The sequence below is a fragment of the Choloepus didactylus genome, chromosome 4, assembly GCF_015220235.1.
Source record: "Choloepus didactylus isolate mChoDid1 chromosome 4, mChoDid1.pri, whole genome shotgun sequence".
In the NCBI taxonomy this organism is placed as follows: domain Eukaryota; kingdom Metazoa; phylum Chordata; class Mammalia; order Pilosa; family Megalonychidae; genus Choloepus; species Choloepus didactylus.
The window spans coordinates 43286548-43310530 of record NC_051310.1 but is presented as its reverse complement, the minus strand read 5'-3'; the positions used below and the strand labels follow the sequence as shown (position 1 = coordinate 43310530).

The window sequence follows — 23983 nt, the reverse complement described above, 5'->3', positions numbered from 1 at the left end:
AAAACTTACAAAAAAGGAAGTTACAGACAAAAGGGAAATCCTGTAACTACTTCTACATTCTTCTCAATCCCAGCCTCACCAAAAAATTTTAAATGTTAACCTACTTACCTTTTCTCGGGCTAACCATTTTTCTAGTACAAGAAGCCAGACCCAGGCTAATCTTTGAGGGTTGATATCCTGCCCACATCTGAAAAATGTGAAAGGAAAGAATGTTACCCCTACAAAGAACATTTCTATTGACCATTTCTCTTTTGTGATCCAAGATTTAGATTTCATTGCTCAGTCTGTTTCAAACCTGAACAGGCAAGACACTGTCCTAATGAGAAAATTTCATATGTATATATCAGTTCACTAAAACATTTAGAAAGCAGAACAGAGGTAGCATCTTTCATTAAAAAAAAAGGAAAAAAAATTTCAATCCCACTTCCACTTCCTTATCTGGTCTTCACTATTTTTAAACAAAATAATAATACATAGAAAACCATAATAGGTAAAGCCATCTTTCTTGAACATAGAAATCGAATCAAGTAGTCTTAAAGAAAAAAGGAACTTCATAAAAATTTATTTTGAACTGTATGCTAAAAACAGAGTTAAAGGAATTCAGAAACCTGTCTTTGAGGTCAGTAATTGAAACTAGATAGTAACTGGCTAGAACCCAAATTTAAGGGAAAAAAATAAAGGGGAAAAATATAGGGGAACAGAAAAGGAAGAAAAGAATCTCTTAAGTCTCCCTACTCTATACATGCAAATGTGGTATACATACAGTAAAACATAACAAAGTATGGAAAAGTAAGGGAGAGATTGAAGAGTTCATTCTACCCCTACACCACTAGTTGTTAATAACACTGTTAGGAAACACTTCATTAAAAATCTAGGCTGGAGAACAGATTAGTGGTTGCCAAGGAAAAGGAGGTTATACTAGGGAATAAAGGAGTTCTTTTGCCATGATGAAACATTTCTGTATCTTGATTGTGGTGACAGTTACACAAATCTATACATGGATAAAACTGTATAGAATTACACACACATACAAATGGATACAGATTTTAAAAATAGTGAATCATGTCTGCCGTCTAGTTAACAGTAATGTACCTATGTAAATTTCGTGGTTTTGAAATCTTACTACAGCTATGTAAGTTATCACTATTGGGCGAAGAAAAAAGGGGGGAGGTGGCAGAGGTGGGGAAGGATGGGAAGAGTACAGGGGACTCTACTATTTTTGCAACTTCCTATTAGTCTATAATTATTTCAAAATAAAAGGTTTAGATGAAGACACATCCAGTCCTACAAAATCTTCAGTTTCATAAGCAAGCAGGGAGCAGGGTTTGCTTTTTTGGAGGCATAGAAAATGCATTTCAAGGCAGATTCCATCCACTTACTTTAATGATGATAAACCAGAAACGGTGGTTTGGGACACGCTTTGATGGCCAGGCTTAAATCCATTTCCAAACGACAATCTAATACCAATGTTAAGTAATTGGACATATATAAAGAGGTAAGGGTGTGAAATATACTCTGCCTTTGCGAATTCTTCAGAGGGTGGTTGAGTGGGGCACATTGACCAGAACCCAAATACTGAACCACGCGTCTCCATCCCGGTGATTACCCGGCAGGAAGAGATCGCTTACCTCAGCAGATTTGGACACTCCACCAGTGCCTGAAGTATGTCTTCCACCCTCTTTGGGATATCCCCTCGTCCCTCTTGTAGCTGAGGTACACATGCCTGTGCCAGCTCCCATTCTCCCCGCCGCAAGCATTCACAGAAAAATCCAAAGAGCTGCTTCTCTGAAGCAGCTTCCTCTTTTCCAAATGGATGATACATTTTCCCAGCACAGAGTGCAGGGAGATACACAGAGACGAGTTACGCGGAAAACATTCTCAGTTTTCTCATTCGTGGAATACCTCCTAGAAACAACACACACCAGACTGAGAACAAACGGAAGGAACTATATCTAGAGAAACCAGCAACTATTGGCCCGACTTGGAAAGGCGGGGCTTACTTTCCTAATTATTGTTTTAAGTTAATTAGACACTTTCCTGTCTTATTTTGAGAACTACCTCCTTTCTCCAGGGATGAATCCCATCTCTCTGCGCATCCTATATTTAATTAATATTAATCGTCGTGTTAGCATGAAACGCAGACCAATAACTCCACTTTCGTCTTCCCTCCTGAACTGTATGCCCAGTCCGGCTCCGAATCACCAGGTGGTCGCCTTCTCAATGTTTAGAAATTCAGAAAGAAACACCCTAGTTTGAGCCCTCTTCTAAGGCAGAGGACTGAACATGAAGAGACTAATCTGTGTCAGCAGTGGAGAGCGGTGGTGGTGGTGGTGGGGGTGTTAAGGCGCAGGGACTTTCCCTACAGAGGTGGTGGTGAGCACCTCTGCCTTCTCCAGGGTGCCTGACACTCACCTGCTCCCGGCGCCCAAAGCAATACGGCTTCCAGCGCAGCCATGTTTGAGTCGAATCAGGTGACAGATCCCACCCGGAGGGGAGGGCGGGGGAAGAGTGACATGTGAGAGTTGCTAGTCCTATTGGCTCAATGGAGGGAAGATGCAAATAAAGTGCCGTATTTGTTTGCGGCACGTGACGCCGCCGCTTCGGACTAGGGAAAGGTAGGAAATTTGCAAATTGTAAATCAGCTACCCGACTTCGTATTATTCCTGTCAGTTCTGATAGCTCCTCTGCTCAAATTCTTCAGTTCTTTTGGGCCGAGCTGGTAGCAGGAATAGCTTGGTCACTTGATTTTTCTTCCGCCCTTTTTCTCCCTAGCATTTGAGGTTAATGTTTACCGAGACCCAACCACGTGACCTACAGTGTGAATTCCCATTTTCTTTAGCGTCACTTTATTCATTTATTTGCTTGTTCACCCGACAACTGTTAACTGAACTCTGTGCTAGGTTGTATCCTAGAAGCTGGGGTTACAGCGCTGAATGAGATGCATTCCCTGTCCTCTAAGGAGCCTACAGTCTACTGAGGTGTGCAGGCAAGTAGTAAGGCTGCAGTGGGCTAATTTATAAGATAGAGGTAGACAAAGGGGAGATGAGAGCAAAGAATGGGCAAAGGCTATTCGCAAAGATAAAAATCTAAAACCGGGTCTTGAAGTACAGGTTTAGTAGGTTTTCTCATCACATTTGTTTTTAAACCAAACCTTCTCTTGGTTTCCTTCATGTTCTTCTTCCACTACAGACTAACTTTTCCCCAATATGCCTGGTTCGGTTTGAGCAATTTAATACAGCGTCTTCCAAACTATTTCATCACTCTGAAAAAAGCACAACAAAACCAAAAAGCTCTCTTCCAAAAACTCTTCTATGATAGGTGGATTCTCATCTATTTCCCAAAAAACTAGCATGCCTCTGCTTCGTTAAGCACTTTAAAACAGTGATAAAAGAGAAAATTCCAAGCAAGATTTTTTTCTTACTTCACACTTTGGGGTTTTGATAATCACTGTATTGAGACATTGGCTGTGAGTTTCAAAAGGGGAATTTTTGTAGCTTAGAGCTTAGGGGACTGTGTGGCACAGAATAGACGCTGAAGTGTCTGAGGTCCTAAGCGGCGTAGCTCGTAGCCGGACAGAGTCTGAACTACAATTCCAAGCAAGCAGCAGAGCCAACCTGTGTCCCTCCTGCCTCTGATTGGCTAGCATAGACAGAGTGACGACCCAACCAGCGCTTCGGTTGTTGCTTTGCGGCGCTTTCCGCGGGGAACTGTGTAAGGGGTGGGGAAATCTTTGAATGTTGGCTGCTGCAGACCTGGTACTGGAAAGTTTTCTGTTGGGGGCAGTGGTGGGTACTTGGGGTGCGATCATTATTTCCTACTCATCCCTGGACCGTAGGTATTGATTTCGGGGGAGCGGGCAGTTTTTTGTTTTTGCGTGCAGTGTACATCCCCTTAGGCCGATAGGAATCTTCAGCAGGATTTCGCCGCGGATCTGGAGGTTTCTGGCCTTTGTGGGGGATGCTTGGAAGGTGCTCCTGACTCTGGATACTGTGGAATGCTCATTTTAGGGGATTCACCTCAGTGCTGGCAGTTTGGGGTGTAGGCAGGGGAGCCCGCCATTAGGGGCAGTTTAGGGACAGAGCCCCTAAGGGTGGTGTTGAAGGGGAGGTGGTTAAGAGCGTAGAATCTGGAGACAGATCCTGTATTCGAATGCGTACTCCACCATTTGCTAGCTGTTTGACTTTACACAAGTTTCTCAACTCAGTGCCTCAATATCCTTATCTGTAAAATTGAGTGAAACTTCCGAAACGCTTGGAACAGTGTCTGGCACATAATAAATAAATAAATATAAATATTAGCTATTATTGTTACTTCACAGTTTTCATGGAACATCTAAGAAAATAAGGATTTTTCTTTTCTTGGTGGAGTAGGAGAGTGTTCAGTCTCCAGGGTTGATTATTACCTCTCCCTCCAGTACACATGCACACACTTACACAACAGGAATTTACAGTCTCTAGTGGAAGAAACAAAAGGCAAGTCATAAAAATCTGTTGTTAAGATTATATAACAAATGTGTATAAATTGCGATGAGAATATTGGCGAGGAAGAGACCGACTTGGAAGGCTGTGGAGGAAAGTCCCGTTGGCAAGATGGCCCTTGCATAACCTAACTATACCAGTGTGGTTGGAGAGCAAGTCATATGGGGGCAGCAAAATTGATGGTTGTTGAATGAATTGAAAAAGAAAATGGTTGCTAACCTTGAGAACTGTGTGACAGGCACCACCCAAGTCCTTTAATCCTTGCTACAATCCTATGAAGTAGATACTAGAATTATTTTCTTTTTACAGATAAGGAAATGAAGGCACTGAGAGATGAGGTAACTGCCAGAAAGGTCAGGATCTGAACCTTGCAACTGGTGTTGTATGAATAAGGGGGAAGCGAGGGATCAGTTTATGAAGAAACTTTATACAATCATAACAAGTTTGGAATTATCTTGTGGTTTAGGAGGGCCCTTGGAGGTTTTAAAGGGTGGGCATGAGGAGCAAATTTTTAGGAAGATAGCTCTAGTAGGATGGTGACCCCGACCTGACCTTTACAGGCGAGTTTTATGCTGCTTCTTGTCTGCCCCATAGCTCATTAAAATACCGATTGTAATACTTATTGCTTGGCTGTAGTGATGTGGTTTCTTGACTGTGAGTTCCAAAAGGGGAATTTTTGTACCCTAGAGCTTAAAGGAGTGTGTGGCACAGAATAGATGCTTAAATGTCTGTGGAATGAACAAATATGGGAAAAAAATGAAAGAATGGAGTTTTTTTTTTGAGTGGTGGTGCGTGAGCAGAAGTAGTATATGACAGTCTAGGCAAGTGATGGGAGTGGCCCTATTAGGACAAAGATAACAATTGGTTTTTGTTAAAGTCTTGGTACTTTGGGGTTTACAGTTTTCTTTTTTGATTGAATTTATCAGTCTAAATGGTGTCATTGCCCAGAACTACCTGCTTTGATAGGCAGCGATCCAGCATATGCCGCTTAGCAAACTCTGTTGGGGAAACATATCAATACTAAAAAATTCCCATTGAGAGAAATGAGGGGGATGGATTTTGTTTTTGTGAGGTGTGTGTGTGAGGGAGAGGGGGAGAGAGGAGGAGGAGAGGGAGGGGGAGGGGGAGAGGGAGGGGGAGGGGAGAGGGAGGGGGAGAGGGATAAAATATTGAAAGAATCACAGTGATTCTATTCTAGCTCTCCTGTTTTTCCACCAATGGCAAATATTTCATGAACCTTATTTCCCCCTTTTAAAGTTCAACGATAGTGAAATTTACTTGTATGTGGGAATGTGAGCCACTAGTATAATTAAGAATTTCAAATCTTGCAGTTTATAAATAACACTTGTAATAATAGTAACTCTTTGGATTCAGGTTTGTTCTGACTCATAGAAAAAGGAGAGGTTAAATATGATCGTGAACTTGCAGTAGAGTGTTATGGTTAAGAAGGTAGGCCTCAGAGTCAGACTGCTTGGGTTTGAATTCTTGATGTACTATTTACTTTTTCTGGTGACAATGAACTAGCTAACCTTTCAGGATTTAGTTTTCTTACATGTAATAATGGGGCCAATAATCAACCTTCCTTGTAAAGTTGTTGAGAACAGTAAATGAGGTAATTGAGGTAAAGCTATATACCAGTGCCTGATATAAAGTAGGTGCTCAATATATTTTAGCTATTATTGTTAACAATGAATCACCATTTGTTAGTAAAGACTTCCTAGAGTGCTGTTTGGAAATACATCCAAATAAAATTTATAAATGCTTTAAAAAATTTAAAGTGCTATACAAATGTCAGGTAATTTTATTATATTCATATAAGTCTCAAAGATTGTGTAAAATGCACATTCTGACGTTGCCTTATTTCTCTGTGTGCTTGTTTGATAAACCATTCTTTCCTATTTAAGGCACTAAAAAAGATGCTATAGCCTTCCTTGACTGTATCAGTAATATTTTTAATACTCTGCATTTCATTTTGCACTTGAAGAGGTTTGAAGAATTTTTTATTTTGTAGAGTATTTCGGATAGCCCCTCTAATATTCCATATGCTATTTTTTGATGTTTTATTCAAGGTTATTCTTTTCTTTATTTCATCTGGAGGCATGGGTAGCAAGAAACTAAGACGAGTGGGTTTATCACAAGAGCTGTGTGACCGTCTGAGCAGACATCAGATTGTTACCTGTCAGGTAAATTTTTAAAACTTTTTTCAATGAGAAAATTTATGTACAAATTAACTTTAAATATACCTCAATTATTCTTATGAAAACTTAGGTTTATAAAAAAAGGATAAAGACAGTGCTTCTCCATAGGCTAATTTTAAGTTACAAGCTACTTAGGTCACATTTTCAAATGTGATTTGATTTACCCAGATTCCATATTTTTGCATTTTGGGAGGAGACTCTGATGGCATACATTTTGTGACATTTATTTTGGGATTCCAAAGAAGTTTTATACATTTATTATAAATTTGTAGTTACGTGAGAAATAAGACTCAAAATGGTTAATTTGTTTTGCTTTCAAGGATCATTTTTCTTCTGATGTAGCCAGAGAAATACATTTTAAAGCACTGTAGTAAGTGAAGCAAATCCCTCTTAGGAGGTTAAATAATATTTAAGGTTTTATCTTAGGATTTTATCCTTAATAAGACAGATTTTCAGAGCATGCTGCAACTTTTTTTTAATTACTTTTTGTGTCAAAGTTATTTTTGGTTTCTCGGTTAGACATTTAAATATTCCTCATGTTCATACATTGAAATGCTTTTAAAAGTATGAAATTTAACATTTCATTTCATAGTCAGTTCTATCTTTTTTCAATTAAGAGATACTTTCTCTCAGTGATCTTCTAGCTCTGAAAGAAGTTCATTTCAGCATGATACTTTGTGGGCATATATTTGTGCCCAAACTCCTAACACAAGGGCAGTGCAATTATACACCTGGCTTCGATGCTGTTGCTATGTTATATTACTTGTACACTCACTGGCTAATAGAATTTTAATAAGTATGACAAGTAGAAATTTACCACTTAGCTTTTACACTTGGAGGGAGTTCTTCAATCTTCCCTCAGTGAATATTTGATGCATTTAAGTGCCTGATATTGTGTGGCACTTTTGGTATATGCTAACTAAATTGGGTAATTAGAAGATAAGACTATGTCATCATTTCTTTTGGTTAAGGCACATTTAAGGGGAAAATACTTAGGAACACATAAATCTTTGATGTGCCATAAATTACACTTTGTCTTCACATGGACAGAATCAATTGAAAATTTCCTTTTGATACCAGTATCTTTGTTACCCATATATGTTTACAATATTCTCTTTGTGTCTTTTTCTTTTCTTTTTTTTTTTAGGACTTTTTATGTCTTTCCCCACTGGAGCTTATGAAGGTGACTGGCCTTAGTTATCGAGGTGTCCATGAACTTCTGTGTGTGGTCAGTAGGGCCTGTGCTCCACAGATGCAAACGGTATTTTTTATTTTTATTTTTATTTTTCTTTACTAAATGATTCTTTATATCATTGAAAATCTTTTTTGGGAAGAGACAAAAGCCAAAACAGAAATGAGCCACTCAGAAGTATCAATTCTCAGAGCATAGAGTTAATTCTCTAATGAGAATATTTGTGAAAAATTTATGTAGTTTATAGGTTCAGGGGAGAGAATTCCTAATTATGTGGCAAGATGAAGCTTTTTTCCTCATAGCTGTTAGTGTTATTTCAGTAGGTCATTGTATTAGTTTCCTTGTTCATGATTTCAAAGGCTAGAAGGCTTGCTTCCTCCTGTGGTTGGTATCTTCTGGCTGGCTGGCAATCTTTAGTGTTCCTTGGCTTTTCTGTCACATGACATTGCATGTGGCAGCACCTTCTTCTTTCTCTTCTGAGTTCCATTTGCTTCTGTCTTCTGGTTTTCTGTCTGTGGTCTTCTCCAAAGGCCTCCAATAATAGGATTAAGATCCATCCTGATTCAGTTGGCCACACCTTAACTAAAAATAACATCTTCAAAAGGTCCTGCATACAATGAGTTCATATGTACAGGAAGGATTAAGATTAAGAATATGTTTTTTCTTAGGTACATAACTCAACTTTCTGCAGTCGTTTTTCTCTGTTGTTTTTTTGGGTAAGATTTGTGGATCTCTTAATTTTAGAATGTCCTGTCTCTGTAATGCTGACCCTTAGCATCATTACTTACTCCACATAATAAACTACACATAATTGTACTTATACTTTATTCATTTATAAATTTTACTTTATTCATTTATAAATGAACTTTGTTCATCTATTTAATCACTTACTTATTGGTTGAATAAATGATAGTTTAAAGTTTATACTCACTTTTGAGAAAAGTTGAAGTTGGAGTATTCCTCAACAAACTATTGTTTTTTCATACTTTTTGTCTCATTATTGTAGTTTTTCAAAACCTTTTGGGCATAGTAGAAAAGGTCTTGTTTTCCCAGAATGAGAGCTGCCTAAAAGTCTGTTCAATGCTTTTCAAATGTACTTATTTAAGTGGATTGTAAATTACTTACCTTAGTATCCCATTTTGAAATTTGGTAACTACTGAGTAATTAAATAGGGTGCAATTCTATAAAGAAGGAGGGAAGGACTGTTACTGTCATTTGAAACTTCTGCAAACAATAAACAGGTAAAGTATTTTCTGTTATTATTATTTAATTTTTTTTTAGTTAGAGAAGTTGAAGGTTTACAGAAAAATCATGTAAAAAATACAGCGTTCCCGTGTACCCCCTATTGTTGATATGTTGCATTGGTGTGATACCGTTATTACAATTGATGAAAGAATATTACAATTGTACTATTAACTATAGTCCATAGTTTACATTAGGTGTATTTTTTCCCCATATATCACCCTATTATTAGCACTGTGCCAGTTTGAATGTATTATATCCCCCAAAATGCCATTATCTTTGATGTAATCTTGTGTGGGCAGACAAATCAGTGTTGATTAGATTGTAATTCTTTGAGTGTTTCCATGGAGATGCTCCTCACCCAACTGTGGGTGATGATTCTGACTGGATAATTTCCATGGAGGTGTTACCCCATCCATTCAGGGTGGGTCTAAATTAAATCACTGGAGCCATACAAATGAGCTCACAAACAGAAGGAACTCAGTGCAGCTGTGAGTGACATTTTGAAGAGCAACTGAGAGTGACATTTTAAAGAGGAGCTACAGCCAATCCATTTCTGGTGTTTTGCATTCTGGCAGCATTAGCAAACTAGAACAAACACCTTTTATAAGTGTCATACATTTGCTGTAATTCATGAAAGAACATGTTTATGCTTGTATTATTAACTCTAGTCTGTCATCTGTAATGGGGTTCACATGTTATTGAGTCCTTTTATCTTATTTTTCTTCTAGTAAAATATACAATCTAAAATTTCCCTCTTTAACCACATTCACAGATGTAATTCACTGCTGTTAATTATACCACAATAATATGCTTCTGTCACCACCATGCATTTTCAAACCTTTACAATCAACCTAAATAGAAATTCTGTTCAAATTAAGCATTAACTCCTCATTCTCTACCCACAATCTATCCCCTGGTAACCTGTATTCTAGATTCTGACTCTGAGTTAGCTTGTTCTAATTCTTTCATATCAGTGAGGTCATACAATGTTTGTCCTTTTGTGTCTGGCTTATTTCACTCAGCATAATGTTTTCCATGTTCATCCATGTTGTCATATGCATCAGGACTTCATTCCTTTATATGGCTGTGTAATATTCCACTGTATTCCACGTTTTGTTTATCCATTCATCGACTGATGGACACTTGGGATGCTTCCATCTTTTTTTTCTTTTTTTTAAATGCATTTTTTATTGTGAACTTTAACATATATACATAACAGTGATAAATTTCAAAGTACAAGTTAACGAGTAGTTAGAGAACAGATTTCAAAGAATGTCATGGGTCACAGTTCTACAACTTCAGCTATTTCCATTATTGTAAAATATAGCATACATACAGAAAGGGGTTAACTTTCAATATATAGCTCAGCAAGCAGTTCTATAGGTAATTTCAAAAATTGTTATGGTTTACAGTTCCACAGTTTTAGTTCTTTCCTTCTTAAGAAATATAGGGTATGGTCTAGTTTGCTAATGCTGCTGGAATGTAAAACACCAGAGATGGATTGGCTTTTTTTTTTTTTTTTTAATTTGTTTATTTTATTTATTTATGTACTTATTTATTATTATTTTTTAATCTTCATTTTATTGAGATATATTCACATACCATGCAGTCATACAAAACAAATCGTACATTCGATTGTTCACAGTACCATTACATAGTTGTACATTCATCACCTAAATCAATCCCTGACACCTTCATTAGCACACACCCAAAAATAACAAGAATAATAATTAAAGTGAAAAAGAGCAATTGAAATAAAAAAGAACACTGGGTACCTCTGTCTGTTTGTTTGTTTGTTTCCTTCCCCTATTTTTCTACTCATCCATCCATAAACTAGACAAAGTGGAGTGTGGTCCTTATGGCTTTCCCAATCCCATTGTCACCCCTCATAAGCTACATTTTTATACAATTGGATTGGCTTTTATAAAAGGGTGTTTATTTGGTTATACAGTTACAGTCTTAAGGCTGTAAAGTGTCCAAGGTAACCAATCAGCAATTGGGTAGTTTCACTGGAGGATGGCCAGTGGTATCCGGAAAGCCTGTGTTGCTGGGAAGGCACGTGGCTGGCGTCTGCTCCAAAGGTCTGGTTTCAAAATGGCTTTCTCCCAGGACGTTCCTCTGTAGGCTGCAGTTCCTCAAAAATGTCATTCTTAGTTGCACTTGGGATATTTGTCCTCTCTTAGCTTCTCCGGAGCAAGAGTCTGCTTTCAACAGCCGTCTTCAAACTGTCTCTCATCTGCAGCTCCTGTGCTTTCTTCAAAGTGTCCCTCTTGGCTGTAGCAGCTTGCTCCTTCTGTCTGATCTTATATAGTGCTCCAGTAATTTAATTCAGACCCACCCTGAATGGGCGGGCCAACACCTCCATGGAAATTATCCAATCAGAGGCATCACCCACAGTTGGGTGGGGCACATCTCCAGGGAAACACTCAAAGAATTTCAATCTAATTAACACTGATAGGTCTGCCCACACAAGATTGCATCAAAGATAATGGCCTTTGGGGGGACATAATACATTCAAACTGGCACAGGGTATATACAGAAAGGTGAAGACTTTCAAAGCCCAATTCAATGAGTAGTTATAGAGCAAATTTCAAAGAATGTTATAGGTTACAGTTCCACCATGTCATTTACCTCCTTCCAGCTATTCCAATACCCTAGCATCTAAAAAATATATATATTTATATAAAGTTTCAGTATTCATAGACCTTTGTTCAATCTTATCTTGTTTGTTGCTACCCCTTCTTCTCACTTAATCTCTCTCTACATCTTTGGGGGTGTCTAGGCAGTGAGCACCCTAACTTGTTCATATTGAAAGGGGGTTTTGACAGTAAGGGGAAGGGGGTTGCATCTGATTGTTGTTCACAACTCTGTTGTTAATGCTCTGCACTGGTGTCATACCTTATATTATGCTAACACTTATTTAGGTTTGTGGTGCTACTCTGTGAGTTGCATGCCTTTAAACAACCATTTAGAACATGTTCGCCTTCAATGCGTCACTGATACCTATAATCCCTTTAATGAACCATAGTCACACCTGACCATTCCCATACCATTAAGTTCACCCTCATTATCATATCTGTACATATTAGATTATCATTCTAATACTCTAGCTTCTGTCTATCTCTAGGTCCCCTATATTCTACATTTTAAGACACTTTTTTACATTTTTCATTTTTCACGGAGTTCATATTAGTGGTAACATACAATATCTCTCATTTTGTGTCTGGCTTATTTCACTCGGCATTATGTCTTCAGGGATCATCCATGTTCTCATATGTTTTACGACCTCGTTCCTTCTTACTGCTGTGTAGTATTCCATCATATGTATAAATCACATTTGTTTATCCGCTCATCTGTTGAAGGACATTTGGATTGTTTCCATTTCTTGGCAATTGTGAACAGTGCTGCTGTGAACATTGCTGTGCAAATATCTGTTCGTGTCACTGCTTTCAGATCTTCTGGGTATATACTGTGAAGTGAAATTGCTGGATCGTAGGGTAACCCGATATCTAGTTTTCTGAGGAACTGCCAAACTGTCTTCCAGAGTGGCTGAACCATTGTACAGTCCCACCAACAATGAATGAGAGTTCCAATTTCTCCACATCCCCTCCAGCATTTGTAGTTTCCTGTTTGTTTAATGACAGCCATTCTTATTGGTGTGAGAGGATACCTTGTTGTGGTCTTGATTTGCATCTCCCTAATAGCTAGTGATGATGAACATTTTTTCATGTGTTTTTTAGCCATGAGTATTTCATCTTCAGAGAAATGTCTTTTCATATTGTTTGCCCATTTTATAATTGGGCTGTTTGTACTGTTGTCGTTGAGTTGTAGGATTTCTTTATATATGCAAGATACCAGTCTCTTATCAGATATGTGGTTTCCAAATATTTTCTCCTATTGTGTTGGCTGCCTCTTCACCTTAATGACAAATTCCTTTGAGGTATAGAAGATTTTGATTTTCTGGAGTTCCCGTTTACCTATTTTTTCTGTCATTGCTTGTGCTTTGGGTGTAAGGTCTAAGAAGTCACCTCCTAATACTAGGTCTTGAAAATGTTTCCCTACATTATCTTCTAGGAGTTTTATGGTACTATCTCTTATATTGAGGTCTTAAATCCATTTTGAGTTAATTTTTGTATAGGGTGTGAGGTAGGAGTCTCCTTTCATTCTTTTGGTTATTGATATCCAGTTCTCCCAGCCCCATTTGTTAAAGAGACTGTTCTGTCCCAGTTCAGTGGATTTGGGGGCCTTATCAAAAAATCAGTTGAATGTAGATCTGGGGGTCTATTTCCAAATTCTCAATTCGATTCCATTGATGAATATGTTTGTCTTTGTGCCTATACCCTGCTGTTTTGATTACTGAGGCTTTATAGTAGGCTTCAAGATCAGGAAATGTAAGTCTTCCTGCTTTGTTTTTCTTTTTTAGAATGTTTTTAGCAATTTGAGGCCCTTTCCATTTGAAATGAATTTGATAAGTAGCTTTTCCAAGTCTGCAAAGTAGATTATTGGCATTTTGATTGGAATTGCATTGAATCTGTAGATTAGTTTATGTAGGATTAACACCTTAATGGTGTTTAGCCTTTCTATCCATGAATATGGAATATCTTTCCATCTCTTTAGGTCACCTTTTATTTCTTTTAGTAAAATTATGTAATTTTCTGTGTAGATGTGTTTTACATCCTTGGTTAAGTTTATTCCTAGGTTCTTGATTTTTTTAGTTGCTATCATGAATGGAATCTTCCTCTTGAGTGTCTCTTCATTTAGGTCATTTCTAATGTATAGGAACATTGCTAACTTATGTGCATTAATCTTGTATCCTGCCACTTTGCTGAATTTATTTATTAGCTCAAGTAGCTGTGTCATTGATTTCTCAGGATTTTCCAAATATAAGATCAGATCATCTGCAGGTAATGACAGTTTTACTTTTTCTTTTCCAATTTGGATGCCTTTTATTTCTTTGTCTTGCCTGATTGCCCTGACTAGCACTTCTAGCACAATGTTAAATAACAGTGGTGGCAGCAGGCATCCTTGTCTTGTTCCTGATCTTAGAAGGAAGGCTTTCGGTCTCTCGCCATTGAGTACTATGCTGGCTGTGGGTTTTCATATATGCCCTTTATCATATTGAGAAAGTTTCCTTCCATTCCCACCTTTTGAAGTTATTTTTATCAAAAAAGATGCTCAATTTTGTCAAATGCTTTTTCAGCATCTATTGAGATGCTCATTTGATTTTTCCCTTTTGATTTGTTAATGTGTTGTATTACATTGATTGATTTTCTTATGTTGAACCACCCTTGCATGCCTGGAATGAACCCCATTTGGTCATGGTGCATGATTTTTTAAATGTCTCTTTGGATTTGAATTGCAAGTATTTTGTTGAGAATTTTTGCATCTATATTCATTAGGGAGATTGGCCTGTAGTTTTCCTTTCTTGTAGCCTTTTTATCTGGTTTTTGTATTAGACTGATGTTGGCTTCATAAAATGAGTTAGGTAGTTGTGCTGGTTTGGATGTATTATGTCCCCCAAAAGGCCATGTCTTTGTTGCAGTTCTTGTGGGGGCAGAGGTATTAGTGTTGATTAGGTTGGAATCTTTGGATGAGATTGTTTCCATGGAGCTGTGACCCACCCAACTGTGGTAATACCTTTGATTAGATTATTTCCTGGAGATGTGGCCTCACCCATTCAGGATGGGTCTTAATTAAATCACTGGAGTACTTTAAAAAGAGCCATGCAGGTCCAGAGGCTTGCTTCAGCCGAGACAGTTTGAAGATGGCCATTGAACGTAGACCTTTATTACTCCAGAGTTTGCCTGGGAGAAACTAAGAGAATGCAGAAACTAAGAGACTACCCCCAGATGCCTAGAGACAACCATCCTGGGAGAAAGCCATTTTGAAACAAAACCTGTGAGCAAAGGAAGAATACGCCAGGCCTGTGCCCTCCCATACTATAGAGGTGTTCCTGACACCACTGGCCATTCTTCTGTGAAAGTACTCTATTGTTAACCCCTGGCTTGGACACTTCTATGGCCTTAAGACTGTTACTTTGTAACCAAATAAACCCCCTTTATAAAAGCCAGTCCACTTCTGGTATTTTGCATAATGGCAGTATTAGCAAACTGGAGCAGTAGTGTTCTGTTTTCTTCAATTTTTTAAAAAAGCTTGAGTAGGAATGGTGTCATTTCTTTTTGGAACGTTTGGTAAAATTCCCCTGTGAAGTCATCTGGCCCTGGGCTTTTATTTGTAGGAAGCTCTTTGATGACTGATTGGATCTCTTTACTTGTGATTGGTTTGTTGAGTCTGCTATTTCTTCTCTCATCATTCTAGGTTGTTCATGTGTTTCCAGGAAATTATCCATTTCCTCTAAATTGTCTAGTTTGTTGGCATACAGTTGTTCATAGTACCCTCTTGAGAATTTTTTAATTACTTCGGGATCCACAGTTATATCCCATCTCTCATTTCTGATTCTATTTCTTTGGGTCTTCTCTCTGTTTTACTTTGTCAGTGTAGCTAAGGGTCTGTCAATCTTGTTGATCTTCTCAAAGAACCAACTTTTAGTTTTATTTATTCTCTCTATTGCTTTTTTTTTTCCATATCATTTATTTCTGCTTTAATCCTTGTTATTTCTTTCTTTCTACTTGCTTTAGGATTAGTTTCCTGATCATTCTTTAGCTACTTCAATTGTTTCATTAGTTCTTTGATTTTAGCTCTTTCTTCGTTTTTAATGTATGCGTTGAGAGCTATAAATTTCCCCCTCAGTACCTCCTTTGCTGCATTCCATAAGTTTTGATATGTTGTATTCTCATTTTCATTCATCTGTAGATATTTAGCAATTTCTCTTGCAATTTCTTCTTTGACCCATTGATAGTTTAGGAGCGTGTTGTTTAGCCTCCAGATATTTGTGCATGTTCTAGATCTTTGATGGTTATTGACTTCAAGTTGCATTCCATTGTGTTCAGAGAATATGTTTTGAATAATTTCAATCTTTTTAAATTTATTGAGGCTTGTTTTATGCCCCAGCATATGATCTATCCTGGAGAAAGTTCCATGAGCACTAGAGAAGAATGTATATCCTTGTAATTTGGGATGTAATGCTCTCTCTATATCTGTTAAATCTGATTCACTTATCACTTTGTTGAGGTTCTCAATTTCCTAATGGTCCTCTGTCTGGTTGTTCTATCTATTGGAGAGAGAGTGGTGTATTGAAGTCTTCCACGATTATTCTGGAAACCCCTATTGCTTCCTTCAGTTTTGCCAGTGTTTGTGTCATGTACTTTGGGGCACCTTGATTGGGTGCATAAATGTTTTTTGTTGGTTTTTTCTTCTTGTTGAATTATCCCCTTTATTAGTATATAGTGTCCTTCTCTGTCTCTTATGACATCCTTGCATTTAAAGTCTATTTTTCCTGAAATTAGTATTGCTACCCCTGCTTTCTTTTGGCTCTAGCTTACATGGAATATTTTTTTCTATCTGTTCCAGTTTGCTAATGTTGCCATTATGCAAAATGCCAGAAATGGATTGGCTTTTATAAAGGGGGTTTATATGGTTACAAATTTACAGTCTGAAGACCATGAAAATGTCCAAATTAAGGCATCAACACAAACATACCTTCAGCAAAGGAGGCCAGTGACATCTGGAAAACCTCTGTTTGCTGGTAAGGTATGTGGCTGGCATCTGCTGATCCCAGGTTGTGTTCTAGTTCCTTTCTCACCTCCTGTGCATTCTTCAAAATGTTGTTCTTGGGGCGTTTTGTCCTCCCTTAGCTTCTCTGGAGCAAACCCTGGGCTAGCATCTCCAAAGAGTCAGCAAAAGTCTGCTTTCTTCGGCTGTCTCAAAATGTCACTGTCAGCTGCTCTGAGCTTCTTCTGTCTGTGAACTCTTTTATAGGACTCCAGTGATTAAATCAAGACCCACCCTGAATGGGTGTGGTCCATTTCTCCATGGAAATAATTTGATCAAACTTTCACCCACAGTTGACTGAGTCACATCTCCATGGAAGCACTCAATGAAAGGATTCCATCGTAGTCAACACTAATACGTCTGCCCCCACAAGATTACATTAAAGAATGTGGCTTTTGGTGGGACATAATATATTCACACTAGCACATTCCACTCCCTGGACCCCGAAAGACATATTCTTTCCAAATACAAAATACATTCATCCCATCACAATTTCACAAAAGCTTAAATCGTTTCCGCAATAATAGGTAAGTACAGGATCCCATCAAAATCAGTTACAGGCATGGTCTGTCCTAAGGCATAATTACCCTCTGTCTGTGGACCTGTGAAACTTAGAACAAGTTATCTGCTTCCGATATACAAATGAGGGATGGTCATAAGATAAACATTCCCATTGCCATTAGGAGAAACAAAGGAAAACAGGGTTCACAGGACCAAAACAGTTCCTAAAACCTGCAGAGCAAACTCCATTAGCTTTCAAAGTCTGAGAGTCATTTATAGAATGGCGTTTTATCCTTGGGGCTTGAGAGAGCATGAGTCCAACACTCTCCAAATGCCTTCCTGGCCGCCCTTTTCTCTCCAAACGCTGGGGTGAGTGTTCCAAAATATCCACACATCAGGGAGACCACCTTCTCGGCCCCACCCTCCTCAAACATTGGGGCAGCACCTGGACTGTCTTCCATCTCTGGGGCACACACTCAACCCCTTCAGAACAGTGGGTTGGCAGCCAGACTCTCCCCAGTCCCTGCAGAATGTGCTCTACCCTGTCTGAGGACTGGGGTGCAGCACTCTTCCTGAACATGGAAGCAGAAGGCCAACCCTCTGCCTCTGGGGCAAACTCACCCCTTCCACATGCTTGGGCCACTCCACTCTCCCTGCCTGAGATCTTTTGACTCCAGATGTCAACCTCCATGGCTCTGTCTTTGAAGAAATTTTTCCTTCCATTTGTTCCTTCTTTGTCCCCTCCTGTCCAGACCAGCAGTAGTTCTGTCTCTACAGATCTTGCAAAAATTCTGTAGGCTTGGCATGCAATTAACGAGTCAAAACCATCAGACAATAGGACTTTCCTTAAATCATATCTGGATAACTCCATCTCCAATCTTGGCTTGTACTGAAATGGCAATTGGGTTCCATGTTTGGTTAAATCCTCATGTGGGGCTATGGCCTCTGGGGTCTCACTTTTTGGAAGCCCAGAATTTTCTAAACTATCAGTTTTTGGTTTCTTTGTATCCAAGGGTTCATTTCTCAGCTTATCTCTGTCCTGTCGCATTCAACCATAAGCTGCAAGGAGAAGCCAGGCTACATCCTCCACATGTTGTCTGGAAGTCTACTCAGCTAAGTATCCCAGCTCGTTGCTTTCAAATTCTGCCTTCCATTTGACACCAGGACACAATTTTGCCAAATTCTCTGGCACTTTAAAACAAGGATCACCTTTCTTCCAGTTGGCAATGACACATTCGTCATTTCTGCTCACGTCCTCATCAGAAGTATCTTTAGAGTCCATATTTCTACCGACAGTCTGTTCAAAGGAGTCTAGGCCTTTTCTGCCAAGCTCCTCACAATTCTTCCAGAATCTTCTGCTTATCCATTCAAAAAGCTGTTTCAACATTTTGGTATTTGCAAACTCAGCAGCACCCCACTTCTCTGGCACCAAAATCTGTTCCGGTTTGCTAATGCTGCCATTATGCAAAATACCAGAAATGGATTGGCTTCTAAAAAGGGGGTTTATTTGGATACAAATTTAGTCTGAAGACCATGAAAATGTCCAAATTAAGGCATCAACATGAATATACCTTCACTGAAGGAAGGCCAATGGTGTCTGGAAAACCTCTGTTAGCTGGGAAGGCACGTGGCTGGTGTCTGCTGATCCCAGGTTGTGTTCCAGCATCTCTCTCAGCTCCTGTGCATTCTTCAAAATGTCATTCTTGGGCGTTTTGTCCTCCCTTAGCTTCTCTGGAGCAAACCCTGGGCTAGTATCTCCAAAGAGTTAGCAAAAGTCTGCTTACAATGGCCATCTCCAAAATGTCACTCTCAGCTGCTCTGAGCTCCTTCTGTCTGTGAACTCTTTTATAGGGCTCCAGTGATTAAATCAAGACCCACCCTGAATGAGTATGGTCCATATCTCCTTGGAAATAATTTGGTCAAATGTTTCACCCATAGTTGATTGAGTCACATCTCCATGGCAGCACTCAATCAAAAGGTTTCCAACCTAATCAATACTAATATGTCTGGCTCCACAAGATTGCATTAAAGAATATGGCTTTTGGTGGGACATAATATATCCAAACTAGCACACCATCCTTTCACTTTCAATCTGTTTGTGTTGCTGGGTCTAAGATGAGTCTCTTGTAAACAACATACTGATGGTTCATATTTTTAAATACATTCTGCCAATCTGTATCTTTTAATTCGGGAGTTGAATGAATTCACATTCAAAGTTATTACTGTGAAGGCAGTTCTTGAATCAGCCATTTTTCCTTTGGTTTTTAGTTGTCAGATCTATTTTTTCCCTCTCTCTCTTTATTTCCTTTAAGTTACTTTTACTAATACTCTTTAGTTCTGTGTGCTTCTCCAGGCCTCTCTCTCCTGTCTTTTTTTTTTTCTCAGCAGTAGAGCTCCCTTTAGTATTTCTTATAGGGCAGGTCCCTTGTTAACAAATTCTCTCAGCCTTTGTTTATCTGTGAGAATTTTGAGCTCTCCCTCAATTTTGAAGGAGAGCTTTACTGGGTAAAGTATTCTTCACTGGCAATTTTTCTGTTTCAGGATTTTAAATATGTCGTACCACTGCCTTCTTGCCTCCATGGTGCCCAGTGAGTAGTCAGTATTTGGTCTTATGTTGTTCCCTTGTATGTGGTGAATTGGTTCTTTCTTGTTGCTTTGAGGACATTCCCCTTCTCTTCAGCGTTTGACAATCTGTTTGGAATATGTCTTGTTTGTTTATTTGGATTTATTCTGTTTGTAGTTCATTGCACATCTTTGATTTGCATGTTTATGTCATTTAGAAGTGTTGGGATGTTTTCCCCAACAATGTCTTTGACTACTCTTTCTTGCCCTTTAATCTTCTCTTTCCCTTCTGGAACACCAGAGATTCTTATATTTTTGCGCTTCATGTTGTCCGTCATTTCCCTGCGATCCATTTCACATTTTTTTATTTTTTTCACTATTCGTTCTTATGTGCTTTCGCCTTCCATTGCCCTGTCCTCAGGTTTGCTAATTCTTTTCTCTGTCTCTACAAATCTGCTGTTATGTGTCTCAAGAACATTTTTTTTTTAAGGAAAATGTAACTTTTATTTGATTAATTCTTTTTTTTTATTTTGAAATAAATTCAAAGTTATATGAACAGTTGGAAAAACAATACTAGCCCCATACACAGAATTCCATCATACCCTGACCCCCCCTCTCCCAGTAGCTCAATCCACCAACTTTAACTTGCTGTCAAAATGCTATTTCTTTCCCTCCCTCCCTCCCTCCCTATCATCATCATCTATTGCTCTGTCGTCTGAACATATGAGAGTTAGCTGCACACGTCCTTGAGCATTCACTATAATTCACTTGTACACTTCCCATGAACAAGAACATTCTTTCATGCAATCCCATTAAGCGCAGCTAAGAAGTACAATAGATTCAACAATGATAAAAAGCTTACATTCTATATTTCCTCTTCCTTATGTCTCAACTGTGTCCCTTTGAGCCACCTGTCCTCTATCCTCCTGTCCCATCCAAGTTCATCCTTAGTATTCAATTGTCATCTAGTTAGACTGACTTTTTTTTTTTTTTTTCAGTTGTGGAAACATATATACAGCCTAAATCTTCCCATTCCACTCCCTCCCTAGCCTTTCATTAGTGGGATTAATCATGTTTAGAATGTTGTAATGCTCTTTCTCACCATCCATTACTAGAAATTTCCCTTCACCTCAAACAGCAACCCTACACTCATTTCTTAACTCCCCATTGCCCCTTCCCCCATTTCTCTTAACCCAAACTCTACTTTTCATCTCTATGGTTATATTCTCTGATAATTTCTTTGTGTTTACTGTGGGGCTTAAAATTAACTTCTTAAATCCATATCAATCTTGTTTTTCTTTGATACCACCTTCACTTCAATAGGACACATAAACTATGTTCCTATACTCCTTCATTCCCCCACCTTTATATAGTCGTCTAAAATGACATATTTTACATTGAGTTCAAAACCACTGATTTGTCCTTAGAGTTTGTGTATTTTATATCATGTAGGAAGTGACTAGTGGAATTACAGTTCAAAAATTATTGACTTCTATTTGTATTCCATTGTGGTTGGAGAATGTGCTTTGAGTATATTCAATGTTTTTTTTTTTTTTTTTTTAATTTCTTGAGGCTTGTTTTATGTCCCAGCTTATGGTCCCTTCTTGAGAAAGATCTGTGATCGCTAGAGAAAAGTGAGTGTCCTGGTGTTTGGGATGTAAGGTACTATATATGTCTGTTAAAATTCTCTATATCTCTTTCTCCTTTCCCTGTCTCTCCTCCAGCAGGGCTCCCCTCAGAATCTGAAGTAGGGCAGGTCTTTCATTGGCAAAGTCTCTCAGCATTAGTTTGTCTGTGAAAAATTTAAGCTCTCCCTCAAATTTGAAGGAGAGTTTTGCTGGATAAAGTATTCTTGGTTGGAAATTTTTCTCTCTCAGAGTTTTAAATATGTCATGCCACTGCCTTCTCTCCTCCATGGTTGCTGCTGAGTAGTCACTACTTAATCTTATGTTGGTTCCTTTGCATGTGGTGAATTGCTTTTCTCTTGCTGCTTTCAGAACTTGCTCCTTCTCTTCAGTATTTGACGGTCTGATCAGAATATGTCTTGGAGTGGGTTTATTTGGATTTATTCTATTTGGAGCTCCCTGGGCATTTATGCTTTGTGTATGTATACTGTGTAGAAGGTTTGGGAAGTTTTCCCCAACAATTTCTTTGAATACTCTTTCTAGACCTTTACCCTTCTCTTCCCCTTCTAGGACACCAATAAGTCTTAAGTTTGGACTTTTTATTTTATCTGTCGTATCCCTGAGATCCATTTCGATTTTTTTGATTTTTTTCTCCATTCTTTCTTTTGTTCTTTTATTTTCTGTTTTTTGGGCTTCTAGGACACTGAGATGTTGTTCAGCTTCCTCTAGTCTTGTATTGTGAATATCCAGAGTCTTTTTAATTTGGCCAACAGTTTCTTTTATTTCCATAAGACCTTCTATTTCTTTATTTACTCTTGCTATGTCTTCTTTATGCTCTTCTAGGGTCTTCTTTATGTAGCTTATATCCTGGGCTATGGTCTTCTTGATGTCCTTTAAATCCTTTGCTATGTTTTCGTTCCTCGATTGTAGATCTTTGATTAATTTTGCGAGGTATACTGTATCTTCCGATATTTTGGTTTGTGTGTTTGGAGTTGTATTCTCCATATCTTCTTGTTTTATCATATGCATTAAGATTTTCTGTTGTTTTTGGCCTCTTGGCATTTGTTTTGCTAGATAGGGCTCTTTCAAGTTGTAAAGAAAAAGGGATTTTGATCTAATTTTTCAGGAACACAGTTTGGTGACGTACACTTTCTCTAACTAACCAGCAGATGACGTCTGTGAGTCACCTATATCCCTCGAGTCAGTTCTCAACCTTTTTTCCTCTTTGTGTGGGGAAATGATTCTTGTGGGTTCAGGTGGAGAACTCAGTTTGGGTGTGTTGCTGGAGCTGTCCGCCCTGAATGTGGGGCGTGTGTACGGGTAGCCAGGGAGGAAGGGCGGTTCTAATGTTCAAATCCCCCAGGATCCCGGAAATTCAAGGCCGCCGCAAAAGACTAAGCCTTCATTTCAGTTCAGCCCCTGCCTGTCTCTCTCTTGCTGATCCATAAACCACCGGACTTGGCGTAGCGTCCCTGGGTTCTCCGAGCGGATCACCCCTCCCAGCTGCACTCCTCCAGTAGCTCAGCCAAGGGAAGGCTGTGCTACGTCATCAGTGTGCGCTGTCCCACAAGGGAAGCCCCGGGCCTCCGGGCCGTGCGGTGGCGCACTTCCAGCGCGAAGCAAAAATGGCCAAGCGAGGCGTCTCAGCCCCCTCCCCTCCTCCTCACACCGTTCCTCCTTCCCAGCTCCAGGACAACTGGCGGGGCTTTGGGCTGTGGGCACGGCCCCAGGCAGGAGTTTATCCAGCCCTCCGGGGGCTAGCTGCTAGCCGCGGGGTTTCTTTCTGCTTCTGGCTCTCCTCTCCGTTCCCTGGAACCCAATGGTATCTGCTGCGGGCTATCTTCCCGGCTGGACAGCAAGAGGCCAGCCCAGCCCCCTCTTGCTGTGTTTTACTGCGTGGTTCCCACAATTGCTACTGGAGCCACTCCTTTTTTTTTTTTTTTTTTTTAAACAGCCAGCTGGTCTCCATACGCTGAACCCTGGCTTTCCCAGCCCGCCGCACAGCTGTGGGTCTTCCAGCCAGCTTACTCACTCGTTTCAGAATGCCGACTCCCAGTTTCACCAAGTATATGGCCCCTCTGGAGCTAGGAGCCCTCATCCGGTTGGTGCATCACTGTAACCAATATTCTAGGTCACTTTCTGGTTTTTAGCTAGTGTTTTTCACAGAGGCGTTCTTTTCGCCCTGTCTCAGCTAGCTGCCATCTCAGTTCTCTCCTGAAGAACGTTTTTAATTTGATCAACTGTATCTTTTATTTCTATAAGATTTCCAAAAATGTTATTTTTTCGTTTATGCTTGCAAATACTTCATTTTTTATTTTAAAATTACTTTATTTATAAAATAAAAACATTTGCAAACAAAATAAAGCAAAACGGTATGAAAAACAAATATCCTGAAATAACTTCATTCCTTCCAGTGTACTCCTACCGTACCAAAAGAAAATTAATGAACCATAATCACACTTTGGCATACCCACATCATTAAGATCACCCTCAAATTCTTTTTTATGCTCT

At 39.1% G+C, this 23983-nt stretch overlaps 2 protein-coding genes across 5 annotated transcripts in view; one reads left to right on the top strand and one right to left on the bottom strand.

Annotated features, from left to right (window-relative positions):
* ZFYVE26 (zinc finger FYVE-type containing 26) overlaps positions 1-2465 on the bottom strand; it is a 70552-nt gene extending 68087 nt beyond the window's left edge. For 2 of the 3 annotated variants that reach the window (XM_037832464.1, XM_037832466.1), the window contains exons 1-3: positions 2413-2465; positions 1629-1905; positions 109-187 (exon numbers count right to left, since the gene is read on the bottom strand). In XM_037832464.1, the coding sequence (XP_037688392.1) occupies positions 109-187; positions 1629-1822 (273 nt within the window). In that variant the 5' untranslated portion in view covers positions 1823-1905; positions 2413-2465. Of the gene's footprint in view, positions 1-108; positions 188-1628; positions 1906-2412 lie in introns of those variants that run through there. The other variant, XM_037832465.1, reaches the window with a different exon arrangement.
* A 1250-nt stretch (positions 2466-3715) lies between these two features.
* Positions 3716-23983, top strand: part of RAD51B (RAD51 paralog B) — a 781261-nt gene continuing 760993 nt past the window's right edge. Inside the window, exons 1-3 of one of the 2 annotated variants that reach the window (XM_037832462.1) lie at positions 3716-3755; positions 6548-6661; positions 7824-7937. In XM_037832462.1, coding sequence (XP_037688390.1) covers positions 3735-3755; positions 6548-6661; positions 7824-7937 — 249 coding nt within the window. In that variant the 5' untranslated portion in view covers positions 3716-3734. Of the gene's footprint in view, positions 3786-6547; positions 6662-7823; positions 7938-23983 lie in introns of both variants that reach the window. The other variant, XM_037832463.1, reaches the window with a different exon arrangement.